The sequence below is a fragment of the Culex pipiens genome, chromosome 1 (genome assembly GCF_016801865.2).
Source record: "Culex pipiens pallens isolate TS chromosome 1, TS_CPP_V2, whole genome shotgun sequence".
Taxonomy (NCBI): Eukaryota; Metazoa; Arthropoda; class Insecta; order Diptera; family Culicidae; genus Culex; species Culex pipiens.
Genome location: NC_068937.1, coordinates 131,541,536 through 131,556,381, shown reverse-complemented (window position 1 = coordinate 131,556,381; position 14,846 = coordinate 131,541,536). Strand labels below are relative to the sequence as shown.

At 44.4% G+C, this 14,846-nt stretch overlaps 1 protein-coding gene across 3 annotated transcripts in view; it reads right to left on the bottom strand.

The window, feature by feature from the left end:
- Nucleotides 1–1,220: 1,220 nt before the first annotated feature.
- The window catches only part of LOC120417858 (uncharacterized), a 78,982-nt gene continuing 65,356 nt past the window's right edge, over nt 1,221–14,846 (bottom strand). For all 3 annotated transcript variants that reach the window (XM_039580078.2, XM_039580079.2, XM_052711631.1), the window contains one exon: nt 1,221–6,190. In XM_039580078.2, the coding sequence (XP_039436012.1) occupies nt 1,885–6,168 (4,284 nt within the window). In that variant the 5' untranslated portion in view covers nt 6,169–6,190 and the 3' untranslated portion in view covers nt 1,221–1,884. The remainder of the gene's footprint in view (nt 6,191–14,846) is intronic.

The following is a 14,846-nucleotide window of genomic DNA, read 5'->3' as shown; positions in this document are numbered from 1 at the left end:
CATTTCCAAAATTCTAGAATCCCTAAATTCCAAAATTTTAATTCCGGAATTTTAAAATTCCAATTTCAAATTTAAAATAATTAAATTGGTGGAGATAAAAACTTTAAATAAAATTTGTACCAGCCTAATCTGAAAACAAAAATTAAATAAATTTGAGAAATTTTTAAAAGTTATTAAAAATTACAAACGTAAAGAATTCAAAAACTTTATTTGTTTTATTTATAATTATGTAAAATTTACCCGAATAATATTTAAATTATTCTTTTCGAATGTTTTTAATATTTTTTATTTGTTTTTAAGGTAATTTCTAAGGTCAACCAAAATTGTTAATTTATGAATTGTCTCTCCCTTTCTTGAATGTCTCTTAAAATAAGGGGCAAAAATTACTAAATAAATGGATCTTTGTATAACGTTTATTTAAGCATTCTGCAAAAAAAAAAAAAAAAAAATGCCGTAGCTGTATACGGAAGAAAATATTTTAGTAAATTATTTGAAATTTTGCAAATTTGGGATTGTTATAACGTATTGTTATTTAAGAGAATTTTAAATTCGGTTTTGCAACAGACTTCCTTTTCTTTTTTTTTGGAGATGTGATATTTAAAAAGAAACAATGAAAACTTTTTATTTATTACCTTTATTCATTACCATATTTAAAATCTACATTTTTACCTTGACAGCGCCGTGTTTACAATTTTCTCGCTTCCCGCAGAAAAATCAAAACTTTGCTTCAGCTTGAGGTATAACACTTGAATACTTTAATTGAGGAAGCAAATACACTTATTTTCAAACTTCCCCTCGAACGCCAGTGTGCGTGTGCTTGTGTGCAGATATCGATAGTTACAACACAAACAAAAAAACTGAAGTCGGAAGCTAATAAATAAATAAATAACTTAACATTTTAGATGATTTCACGCGTGTGAGAGCATCAATCACCAGAATAACAGTAGAATGTGAGTGAGACAGACTGCAAGAAGAGAGCGTGAAGAAGAAGAAGAAGTGTGTGCTGCGCGCGCGCGCTAATTTGCTGCCGATTTCAACCTCTTTTTTCCTCCTCTCTACTTACTGAACTGTTGTTACTTTCTGTTTTGATTTGATTGTTTTTCTTTCCTTCAAGAAGTTGAATTTTCTACTTGCTATTTCACTCAAATCATTCGCGATTCTCGTATTGTTACGCTAACTTAACTCGATATACTGTTTTTCGTTTTTTTCCTTCGTTTTCGTTATCTGCTTTTTATTACATGTACCACATTATCAGTCCTAAATTACACGTTTAATTTAGCAAATATGATAACAACTATACAGGTTAGTGTCAAAGGACGGACAGAGAAAGGGATAGAGAGAGTGTTTGGGGGTTGGTTTTCTCTTTCAGTTGCGTTTTTGTTTTCTTTTTTTTCCTCTTGTTTTGCTTCATTTATTAGTTAATTGGTTTATCAAGTATCTAATATTAAGTTTAGCTGACTAGCTTCTTGTATGTTTCTTTTTAACGCAAATATTTTTTTCTCTTCTTTTTTGCATTTATTAACTGTAAAACTGCAGAAAAGTGTGTGAATAAGAGTTTGAGAAAAGTTTTCAATTGAAGTTGAAATAGAGGAAGCTGTTCGCGCCCAGAAAATTCACACTTAACATTAGATACTCAAGATACGGCGATTTCTTTTAATTTCTTTTCTTTAGTAAAATCTAGCTTTACTATGTGAGATTTTGTCGTACGTAACCTCAAAAAAATGCATTTCCTTCCTTATTCGTCTCAATCGCAGCAGGCGCCGTCGGCGACGCCGCTCGCAATGTCAGAATTTGATCGTTTGATCCAGGTTTGTCCCATGGCAAACTTGGACCAAATAACGTTGATTCCTTTTTCCTTTCTATTTTCCCCACCTGTCAAACCACTCACTCTTGCCCTTTCTTTTCGCTCTGTGCGCTGCTGTCCTCTTCCGCCTTTGCTGCGTTCGTCGCTTCAACCTTCTCGGTCACTTCCGCCCCGGAGGTGGCACTCCGTCCCTCGATCCCGTTCTCATCGCGGGACGTACTCTCGTCAAAGTCCTCCTCGTCGTCGTCCAGCCCGGACGGTTCCGTGTTGTCATCGTAGTCCTTGGTCAGGTTGTCGAAGAACGCCTCCAGATCGCCAAACAGCGGCTTTTCCTCCTGCTCGTCGGCGAACTTTTCAACAGAAGAGGGTGCTGACGCCGACTCTTGCTTTTTAGCAGGTTCCGCCGCAATTGTTGGGGCTGGCGAATCCTCCGACTTTGTCTCCTCTTCGCTTTGCGTTCCTACAAGAAATGCGTTCCGGGACTGCGGATCAGGATTCGCCAGCTCGCTCAGCTTGACGTCTTCGGCGTAGATCGGCCGGAAGCCGCCCTGGAACTCGGGCTGGAAGCCACCAGTGTTGGTCGTTTCTTGCTTCTTGCTGCTCGCAGCGGGTTCGCTGTCCTCGAAGTGGTGATCATCCGATCGGTCGATCTTGTTCTGCTGTTGCTGCTGTTGGGCTTGGGGTTGTTCCTGGATCAGCGCTTGCGGTGGAGTTCCGGTGACGACCGCCCATCCTTCGTACGGGTTGGTCACCTTGACGGGATCCAAGCTGATGCTCGCCTGGAACGGAGCCTGGAAGCTCTGCTCGTAGCGGTGCGCCAGGTTTCCGAACTCGTCGTAGTCGTTCACCTTGAGGTAGGACACCTCGGTTTGGGTTTCGCCGTACGGCGAGTAGTACGGAGAGTTTTGCAGCTTGTACTTGTAGGTGGATTCGGTCGGGGTGTACGCGATCGCGATCGGCGTGCTCTCGGCAACGCGGTGCAGCTTGCTCGAAATCAGTGGAGAGTCCTCCACCACCGGTTGTTGCTGCTCCTTGCTCACGGGTTCCTCGCCGATGTTGTAGATCGTGTCCTGCTTCTTCTCGATCGTCGCCTGATCGTGGCGTTGGCGTTTGGCGTCGATTTCGGCGATCGCATGCGGGTCTGGCCGTTCCAAGCTGTACGGGAAGTGCACCTTCTGGTGGTGCTTCTTGTCCTTGGCCATCAGGATCGGTTCCTGCTCGAAGTGGGACGCGATCGAGAAGGGCGTGTTCTGGTACTCCGTGCCGGGGCTGATCTTGGACGGTGGAAGTGGGGACTGATCGCCGCGGAGACCCACGACGATCGGGTCGATGCTGCTCGCGGATTGGGCGGGGTCCATCTTCATGGGGGTGCTCTTGACCGGGTAGACGACGTAGACGGGCTGCTTGCCGTCGTTGCTGAAGCTTGGCTGGGGTTGTTGAACGGCCGGGTTCGATACCGGCGGGTGTCCTTCGAGCGCTAGATCGACCTTCTGACCGGAGGGGAGGTTGTGGATCTTTTGCGATTCGGTTTGCTTCTTCGATTGGAGCATCTGCAGCGTTACGACCGGTTCCAGCTTTGGTCGGACGGGCTTGTTGTTGTTGATGTTGTCTTCGGAGAGGGTTCCCTTCAGGATGGTCGGTGGATCACGCTGGAACTCGTTGGTTTCCGGTTCTTCCGGACGACGCGGAGGTGGTGGCGGGACGGTCTTTTCCGGCGTTGGTGGAGCGTAACTTTCGGCGAATCGGGACGCGGAAGAGGACACCGGTGGTGGCTTTAGGTTTGGTGGGTTGATGTGGAACACGCGATCTTTCAGCATTGGAGGTGGGAGGCGGTAGTAGCGACGGTTCTCCGGAGGTCCTTCCATTGACGAGGTCGGGGCTTGTGGACGTCCGGTGTTGATGCGGGACATGAACCGGTTAGCAGTTGGCGGCTGACGGCGATTGGCCATGGTTGGCAAGGAGGACGGGTGTTCGGTGAAGACCTTGCGAATTGGAGGACCGCTCGGGAGGAGACTCTTGGCTGGAGGTGGGACGCGGTAGTTACCGGCTTCCTTGTGGTACGGATTATGACCGTGGGAAATCTTGGCGTTGGGACGGAACTGGGGCAGGATGTTGGGCAGTTGAAGTGCCGGTCGGATGCGATCTCCCGGGAAGGGACGACGCTGGATCTCCTTGTACATGAACGGAGGTGGTCCTTGGGCAGGCATTGGCGGACGAGGACGCTTCGAAAGTTGGGCATTCTCCGGAGGAGGAGGTGTCAGCCCATCCGGAAGTTCCGACGGGAATCCCGCGGCCAGTTCGTTCTTGTTCAGCGCATCATTGTTCGATCCATCAAACACGATCCGGTTGGACACCTCGTGCAGGGTATTGTCGATCTTGTCATTGCTGGGGAACACAACCATCTGGTTCGGTCCCAACCCAATCGGAGCGGAGTGCCCATTCGGAGGCAACACCTCGCTCTTGTGCGTTCCGCTGATGATCTGCGCATTCTCGTACTTGTCATCGCTTTCGCTCGGGAAGCGAACGCTCGTCGTCTTGATGATGTCCTGCGGTTTGACCTGAACCTGAACGTTGACGGAGGTTCCGACCTGCACGTTGGTCGGCTCGTTGGGTTCGTCCAACACCTGACCCATCTGGTAGCCGGAAGGATGTCCGTTGAGGGCGGAAGCCGAAGCCGAGCCCTGCGAAACCGATCCGACAAAGTGTCCCGCATCGGCGGAACTTCCCACCGATTGCTGCGAGCCGAGCACGAACGTCGCCGAATGCTGGTTCGGACTGATCACCACGCTGTTCATGCTGGGCACCTGTCCGTACTTGACGATGTTGATCTGCGGCTGTTGGACGTCATATTTTACGTAGTGCTGTCCGAGATCGGCTTCTTGCGACGGAGCTTGCGGGCGGTGTCCATTGGGTTGATACACCTCGTAACGCACCTCTTGCTGTGGATATTGCTGCTGTTCCTCGACCTGCGGTTGCTGCGGACGATGTCCGTTCGGTTGGTGTACCTCGTACTTGACGTACTGATCGTTGGAGTTTTGCGGGTTGTCCTGGATGAGCACGATCGCCGGCGGAGTGGTTCGGTCTGTGGCCGCGGCCAGCGTCGTTTCGAAGATGATCGTGTTTTCTTGCTCCTGTTGCTGTTGCTGCTGCAGCTGATCTTCGCGCTGCTGGTCGTCCAGTCCGATCGAGTTGAAGATGTCCGACAGGGACATCACGTTCGGGTTCTTCGGCAGCTCGATCTTGTTGCTGGATTCGTTCTTGCGGTTCAGCAGTTGGACGTGGGTCGAGGGAAGGGGTCGGAAGGGAGCTGGGCGATTGCCTTCGTACTTGAGGGCCGGGATGGTGAAGTTGATCTTCGGGGTGGTGTCCTCTTCTTCGTCTTCGTAGTCGCCGTCTTCGACGAAGCGGATTGGGTGGGCGGGACGTGGTGGGATGGTGGGTTGGTTCGTGGTGGTGGTCGTGTAGGTGCTAGGGTTGGTCCAGGGTCGGACAGAGGGGGAGTAGTAGGTCGACGATCGGATTGGGGTCGTTTGCTGTTCGGTCGCGGTTGGTTTCTGGGTCGTGGTCGTTGGCATGGACAGCGTCGATGGGAAGAAGTTCTTCTTGGTCGTCTCGAGGTACTTGTTCTTGATGGTACTCTTGTAGGGGTATCGGGTGAAGAGTTGCTTCGGAGGAAGTGTCGTCGGAGGGACTTCGGTTGTAGTCGTGGTTGTCGTCGTCGTCGTCGTGATCGGTCGTCCCGATGTGGTCGGATATGTGTAACGGGTAGACGCTGAAGACACCGAAGTGGTCGTGGTCGGTTGTTGACGCGTCGTGTTCAACCGTGCGTTCGTATAAGCCGGTCGTGAAAACTGGAACTTGGGCGGTACGGTCGTAGTCGCGATCGCTGCCGTCAGATTCTTATGGTTCGATACCTTGTTGCTGCCCTGGTACTTCAAGTTCGCATACGAACTCGAAATCAACGGGTACACAAACTTTGAAGGAGTGTACTTTACCGGAAGGTTCAAAAAGTCATGAAAATTCGGCGAAGACTGCGTCAAAATGACGTCCTTCGTATCGCTCACGTGACTGTCCTTGGTCTCGTACGGCGTCTTGTCGTCCAGGTCAATCTGGTTGATCGTCTTCTTGTGGCTAAAGTCAATGACCCCGGTCGACGGATCGCGATCCGCCAAAAACGGCTTACCCCCGTTGAACACGGCCGACGGCAGCACCGATCCACCGCCGTACACCTCCTCGTCCAGCGTCGACTCCTCCGCGATCAGATCCTCAAGGTCGTCGTCAAAGTTGAACGCCCTGGCGAAGGTTGCCGTCGCCACCAGCCAACAGATGGCGCCGATCGGCAGGAGCCGATTTCTTTTCCCCATCGCTCACGAGATGTCGCTGACCCTGCAACAAAAGAGCCAAAGAAAGGCCAAATTAGTTACGTAAAAAAACAACGACGATCACGGTAATGTGGCCGTTTTCACGGTCGATCGCGAAAGCCGCAGAGTTGCCGCGCGCGATCCAATTTGTCTAATGAGCGTTTTTTGGCGCTTATCTGCGCTGCGGATCGTGCGGAAAGACACTTAACTGCGACTCACTAATCAATTGAAGAGCAGTCGCTTCTTATTGTTCGCGTGGGGAAACGAAAGAAGTGCTCATAATTTTTAACAACGCAAATAAGTGCATAGACGAGGCGGAAAAGAAGAGTGCACCATACCACCAGAGCGCGCGATATTAAGACATTTTCATTAGCGCCTTTTGGAAGGCACAACCACTTTGTACTCGTTGATTTGTGATGTGAAGAAGATTAGCGTTTTCTCACGCATCTCGTAGCTAACGCCAGTTGGCATTTAAATTTGATTTCAATCGTAAAGCTGTTTCGTGAACTTTAAAAATTTAAATATTAATAATTCGATTTGTGGAGGTTGCTTCACCTTCAAACTGTTTAGATTCCTAAAATGGTCAATTTTCAACATGTTGAAAGATTTCTGAGGGAATCTGCTTAACACATTCGTTGAAACTCATCTTTAAAAAAATACTGTTATGCGTTTGAAAATCTTCAAAATTTGGCAGAATTAATTATTTTGAGTTTTGGGTAATTTTGAAATGCCTTTTTTTGTTAGTTTTATTCCTGATCGATTTCTCACAAAGTTAATCTAATTTATCAGCTAATAAGATTCATTTTTATTTTCGTAACTAATTTGGAACGTTGTCAAAAAATCTTTAAAGATACAAATTTGAAAATATAGCTAAACTTATGTTCATAACCAACTTTCACGCAATTGCGGGTACAACTCAAAAACAATCCCTAAAAATGTAAATTGCCACAAAGTGTGATGATCATTGAACTTTTGTACTCGAAGGAAAAAAAACAAAACACGAGCCCACGTTCATCGACCCGCCGAAAAATGGCCTGAGATAACAACGAGTTTTCCATTTGTGTGTGCGCGCGCACTCACAACAATTCCACCACAATAATTAAAAATTGACACTTTTTCACATCCACGCTGCATTTTGTTTGTTTCCACGGCGGTGAAGTTTTCCTCTCTTCTCTTCTACTTCTTCTCCTTCGGAAAACTGCACACCGTCGAGAAACATTGAACTTGACGACGCCTTAACCCTCAACCTCTCCCTCTCCTAAACCCTCACTTTCGCTCTCTGCCTCGCGGAACAAAGCATGAACAAAAAAAAAAACAAACTAATTTCCATTCGGTTCCCGCGGCGGAGGAAACAATGAACTTTTTCTTAAATTTTCAACATTGTCGTGCCCGAGGCTTCGTCGTCTTCAAACGAAAGAGAAAACTACTTTCGGGCGTCGCGACGCGTCATCGAGTGATGACTTCACAGCACAACCGATACGATCGGCATACGTGCGTAATTATTATACATCATAGGAGCAGCATCACAACATTGTAAGTCGTGTGTGTAATAGTGTGAAATGCTAATTTTGTGGGGCGATGTGAGATCATCGAAATTAGATTTTTTGGGCGATTAAGTAAGAGTATTTTTTCGTGTTTTTGGATAGTGAATTCGAATTCGTGAAACAATTAGAAAGGCATCTGAATATTCGACAATCTGTATCTTGAGAAGGGAATTTTTGATCGATTTCTTCGGCAAGTCATGGGTTATGATTCAGAAAATATAGGTACACGGACCAAGAAAAACATTTTTTTCATTTGACTTTAAAAAGTATTTTTACCAGTCTTATTCAGTTGATTGACTCGAAAAAAAAAATCTTTTCTGAAATCAACAAAATTCCGATGTCAATAGACGTTTTACAAGCACTGAAAACAAATTAGAAGGTATTTCCCTACTTAGATGATCATTTTTAGCAGGATTCTACCAAGGGAATGATGGAACGAGAAGAATAACAAATTATTAATAATTTCAAGATTGTTCAGGTGTAAACCGAAAACGTGATCAAAAATTATTGTGGAGGAATAAGGCTCTTAACTGCTCATTTAACTGTCGGTGTACTGGACGTCGCACTGTTTAATCATTTTCTGGCGTATATTTAATTTTGCAGCCGAAAACCAGTTATTGAAATGGAAAAATAAAATTCTTTTTTAAATTGTCTTTTCTTGATGCACACACATACGTCGAAGACCAAGATTGTTTACTTTTTGCTCTTTGATCTGACAGTCTTGGTCTGACAGCTTTATCATGGATTTTGGTCTGGAGTAGGCGAGGGATAGGACACAGCACCTTCCTGGATTTTACCAGATAACAAAAATTGTTATTTTTTTAAAAGAAATTTTGAAGTATGCACATTAGGGTGGTCCAAATCCGGGCTTATTTAAGGCTACCCCCTGAAATCACATATTGACCCATCACTAGGCTAAATTCCAAATTTGAGCTCATTCTGACCACGGGAACCCCTCCCTCCAATCGCTTGAAGTTTGTATGTGGAAAATCGTCAAAATGTATGGAGAAAAGCAACTGTTTAAGTTTTTTATGTTCAGGGCGCAATAGTCGTCCAATCTATATCAATTCTCAGATGTAGCACCTTCATTAAATTTTGAACAACTTTCACTAAGACACCATATTTTTGAGATTTTTTGCTGAAATGTTATTAGCTTCCGAAAAGGATCCTTTTTGCGCAGTGCGCCTATTATGTTGCCCCTTTGAGCAGGCCGCGCAAAAACAGTCCTTTTTGGAAGCGAATAACTTTTCATCAAAAATCTTTAAAATATGGTGTCTTAGGGAAAGTTGTTCAAAATTTAATGAAGGTTCTACATCTGAGAATTGATATAGATTGGACGAATATTGAGCCCTCCACACGTAAAAATCTGAAACAGTTGATTATCTTCATATATTACAACATTAAGCAATTGGAGAGAGGGGTTCCCGTGGTCAGAATGACCTCAAATTTGGAATTTAGCCTAGTGATGGGTCAATCTATGATTTCAGGGGGTAGCCCCCAAAAAAGCCCGGATTTGGACCACCCTAATGTACATCATTGGTATTTCGCAAAAAAAAAAATTGACAAAAATTTGATTTTTTGCAAGTTGTTCTAATCACTACACCGAATTTTTTTTTTCCAAATTCGTGAAATTGGGAACCAAAGAACAAAGTGTTCAAATTTAATGGTACGTTTTTCGTGTACACTTTTTTCATTGAAATGTTGAAGCCATGGCAAGTAGTTTAAATTTTTTATTTCATTTCACATTTTACTGTAACTTTTTAATTTGAGATTTGAGGACCAAAAATTTTTTGCGCATAATCTGGTACCAGAGTTATAAATTTTCGAAAAAAAGTAATTTTTGGACAATAATCGAAATAATAGTAATTTTTTTTAAAGATGCAAAATAAACATTGCTACCGATAATGTAGTTTTTCATTTTAAAACTGACCTTAACTCGGAAATTATGTCTAGAGTTTTTTATTAAAAGATCTTATGAGTTAATGTGTTTTATATGTTTTTAGGACCTTTTCAAATAAAACTCTAGATTTGTTTCAATTTTAAAATTGGAAAATTTCAATGTTCGAGAATGGTTTTTTTTCGTGAAATTCTCTGCTTGTCTAAACTACCAAGCGCACGAAAAACTAGGTTGGTTCCATATAAAAAAACCGAGTTTTCCGCGCGTTTGGTATTTTAGGAGTTAATAAAAATATTTTGAAATTTTAGAATCAAGAGTTTCTTTGGAAGGACACTTATTTAGGGCATTTTGAATTATAGGCTTTAATTTGCGGAATTTAAAATATGTATTTTGGATTTTTTTCCGTGCCACTATTTTTCAGAGAGGTCCTTTTATAACCAACACTACACGGAGAAAAAAGAGTTCCCAAAATCGTGAACAAGTGTTCATAAAAATGAGAACCTCGAACAAAGTGTTCAAATCCCACCGTTCGATTTTGAAAAACGTACCATGGAATTTGAACACTTTGTTCGTGGTTCCCATTTTCATGAACGCTTGTTCACGATTTTGGGAACTCTTTTTTCTCCGTGCACAGGCTTCTTTTGACCTAGAAAATGATGGAACAAATTCAATTCAAAATTACAAATAGCTACGATCAACTCGTGATGGTTACAAGCAAACCCCATTTGTTTATGCATATTTTTTTGTAAGTGTAGAACATTGTAACTCTCTTAAAAATAACCCTGCAAAGTTACAAAAAACACAAAATTTTGAACTCGCTTCGCTTCGCTAGGAGACGGTGATTTTAGCGGATTGCAGACTGGATTTTCGCCATGTGATGTGATGATTGTCTAAGCCCAAGTTGCCTAGGAATCGATAATTGGGAATAGAACCAATTCCACCTGAACCAGATTCTCACCACCATGGCAGCCGTCCATTGCCAGCTGCTCCCATCTCCACCTCGCACCAGGGACAAGAAAAGGGATTTGGAAGGCCGGAAATGTTAATGCTCAACTTTTTTAAGAGGATGAGGGAAAATCTCCACTGTATCTCCAAGTAAGTTTCGCTTGGAGCTGGACGGTTTTTGGGAAGGTGAATGGTCTGAGGAGCCACCCTAGGCGAGTGGTAACGACCTTTGGCATTGTTGTTCGAATTCTTCGTTGTGTTCTCTTATTGGATGAATTCTATCAGTCGCCCAGGCTATTTACAGCGAGGTATTTTTAGATTCAATTTCAACTGCGCTTTGCAATCTTGCATGCAATCTTGTTTGAGTTCTGATGTTCAACTTGCATTCAATTTGACTCTTTGTCCGATTCTTGGATTCAACTATACCAGTCTAATTCCTCCTCAAGCTACCAATGCTCCATGGTTAAGTGGAAGCATTTTGCTTGCCAATCCTAAGGACAGGGGATCGAACCCCGCCGTGAGCTTGAAGTTTTTTCATTAATTCCAAATTCAATGAGTTCAGAACTTTCTCGTTGGGAGCAGATGGGTATCGAACCCAGAACCATTCGCTTATAAAGCGAACATCGTAACCATTCAGCCACGACCGCTCCTCTCAAAAAAAAAAAAAAACACAAAATTTTGAAATGAAAAAAAAGTATTTTAAACGAAAAAATATCCTTCTGGGTTATTATTCGAAAATTACATTAAATCCCATAAAATTACAAGTCCCAATTTTGTTTCAGTAGAGCAACGAAAAATGGCAGAATTTTTGAAACCATTTTTATACATTTTTTTTATAAGGAATACGTTTTTTTCGGAGTTTTGAGTACGCCATCAAATCAGGCGTCCAATTTTACTTAAAAGTACCTTTTACACCAAATTTTCAAACTATCACCATTTCAGGCTGATACGAGATATCGAAAAATGGAGCTCGGATTCATGATCAGGGACCAAAGTTTCCTCTTAGAACAAAGTTTCACGCAAATTGAAGAGGAGTCGGGACAACTGCAGTGTGAGCTGGCGCACAATTTTTTTTTCCCGTAATCGTGAATTGTGTTCATGAATTTGAGAACCCCGAAGAAATTTATTCATGAATATGGTGAATTTTGCACTATAAACGTTATGATTCTTTCGTGGTTCTCAAATTCATGAACACAATTCACGATTACGGGAACTGACTTTTATCCGGTCGGAGAATTACCCTCATTTTAAATTGAAGTTTAAATCGATGAGCTATGACTACTAACCGATGACATTTAAACAAATCTTTCACTTTCCTGTCATTTTAAATTTATTTCAACTATATTTTTATGTGCTGTTTTATAAACATCTCATCGTCAGCGCAAAGAAAAGCCACTTCCCAACATTCCAAACATTTCACAACATTACGCTTCAATGACCCAACCCTTAACGATCAGGAAATGAAATCTAAATTAATCGTTAAAAATAGAGAAAATAAAATATTTGCGCTCAACCAACAACACAACCACAACCATGTAAATTTCAATTTGCATGCACTCTCGTAATTTTCCACCAACATTTTTTGCTAGCTCTTAATCTGCAATCACCAAGCCCCCAAGTTCCTCATTTCCTTGGTCAGACTTAACAGTAGTGGCAGCAGCAAAAAAAAAAGCTCAAGCTTACACAGTACAAACACACAATTCGCGCATTGTTTGAGCTGTGGTGTGAGCCGCGCCACAACTTCCTTAGTCTCTCTTTAGTTGATTCAGACGTCTGCGCGCGATTTCGTCAGTTCCGTTCGTTTTTTCCCTAATGAAGATATTAAGGCGAATGGTCCACGGCAGCAGCAGCAGTAACACGAATTTGAATGCGCTTTTCTCACGCCTTAGTACAACCGACTAACAATCGTCGACTAAGGGCGTCGTTTTTTGCTGATGTGGTCATAATAATTGAGTTGAGCGATGTAAAGTGATACTTTGAGCGCGTCGACTGAATTGGTGCGTTTTGAGCCTTAAGAGAGCCATTGCATCATTGGGTTAGTAATCGAGAGCCGGAACATGGGTTTTATTGTAATTAAACCGACGATTAAAGGTGGTTGGGTGGGATTGAATTGTGTGTGATGTTGCATTTGCATCTCGAATCGGAAGTGGGTCTCGTAATTTCTCACACGCATTGATCGGTGCTGGGCATGTTGTAAAATTGTATAACCTCAAGGGGTTAGTAATACAACAAACTATGTAACCGGGTAAACAGTGTTGTGTAACACAACATATTTCACAAACTATAGTTCATTGTAATTGAACATTTTCTGGTTAGGCTGCAAAATCCATGAGTAAAAAAAAACTAAGAACTTAAATGCAATGCAACGAATACTGTGTAAAAGTAACTGTTCAAAACTCATTGAACTGCTTCCCACCATTTTGTCCACCAAATACATGACCTGCACCCATAGTGCAGTGTCTGGATTTCTGCTGCTGGACTCAACCAGCTGATCGTCGTCGGATTAGGCAAAGACAATAGTTTGCCTGTCCGAGCCTTTCTACGCTAATTCGCATCGATCAGCTGGTCTTGTACAGCAGCAGAATCAGAACAGTTAGACCGTCGTTGCGAACACTTCGCGTTCTGCCACTCCTCGCACCCTCGTCCACAGACTGGACTTGGTGCAGTGAAGATATTTGTTTGTATTTTGTGACGAATAAAAGTTGTTGTGTTTTCGTCGTACATCTGCGTGTTTTACTGCATCGGCCAGCATCCGTTATTAACATTTTGGTCCGATCGAGCCGGATGCCAACGTTCCGGTGCCAGAAGGTGAAGCAGCTCAAGCCATCATCATCACGACCAGTCTGTGGAGCTGCAATGGAGTTTGCACCATTTTGCTGACGAGGGAACGCGCAAAGAACCACCATCGCCGACGACGTGCCAAGATCGTTGGCCAGCTGCAATCCGCGCCAAGGATTCCGGCAGCTGAAGGTGCGATTCCCAGCGACCAGCAAAACGGGTGAGCGAGTGCAGTTCAAGTGAAGTTCTGGCCACGGATGCGCCCGTCACGTCACGTCTGACTGCGGAGCGCTCGTTCCGTGCACTACGCCAACCACCAAGAAGACACCTGTACCTGGAATCGCCATTTTATTCGCGCAGACATGGACGCTAGTAACCGCCTTTGGTGCTAGGTCCAGGTGCGCACCACGTACGAAGCGGATCGATCTACCACGTCCTCACCAAGCCGCTCTTCCAAACCGCCGAAGGCCGATTCGGTGGACATGCTGGAGGAAATCGACGAGGGAGTGGTATTCGGCAGCCTTCCGGTCATCCGCCAGTTCCAGTCCCGCACAACCAAGGACAAAATGGAGCCGCAAGTCCAGGACAGAAGTAGCCGACCATCACGGCGGGGAAGTCCCGCTCAAGACCACCATCCACGTGGCACGTCGGCGCACGTGACAAGGCGGGGAGGGCTTCCCACTGAAACAAGCCAACAAGAGGTGCACGTAGCACACCGCGCACGAGTGCAGGACGTCGAGGACCTGTACGAGAACATCAAGATCGACAACGAAGATACATTCCTGCCAGGTCAAGGCGGGGAGGGTCCAGCGTCTCAAAAATGGTGTCCAAAATTTGCATTCCATGCAGTTTTGGAATTCTTACGAATTCGGCGGGGAGTATGTTCAAAACTCATTGAACTGCTTCCCACCATTTTGTCCACCAAATACATGACCTGCACCCATAGTGCAGTGTCTGGATTTCTGCTGCTGGACTCAACCAGCTGATCGTCGTCGGATTAGGCAAAGACAATAGTTTGCCTGTCCGAGCCTTTCTACGCTAATTCGCATCGATCAGCTGGTCTTGTACAGCAGCAGAATCAGAACAGTTAGACCTTCGTTGCGAACACTTCGCGTTCTGCCACTCCTCGCACCCTCGTCCACAGACTGGACTTGGTGCAGTGAAGCTATTTGTTTGTATTTTGTGACGAATAAAAGTTGTTGTGTTTTCGTCGTACATCTGCGTGTTTTACTGCATCGGCCAGCATCCGTTATTAACAGTAACTTTCATTTTCACATTTTACAGTATGGCCCATAAAAAATACGACATGTGCATTTTTTCACAGAAACGTGGTTCCATTCTGGGAAACGTGGGTCTCGTGGCGCAGGGGTAGCGGCTTCGGCTGCCGATCCCGATGATGCTATGAGACGCGGGTTCGATTCCCGCCTTATCCACTGAGCTTCTATCGGATGGTGAAGTAAAACGTCGGTCCCGGTTTCTCCTGTCTCGTCAGAGGCGCTGGAGCAGAAATCCCACGT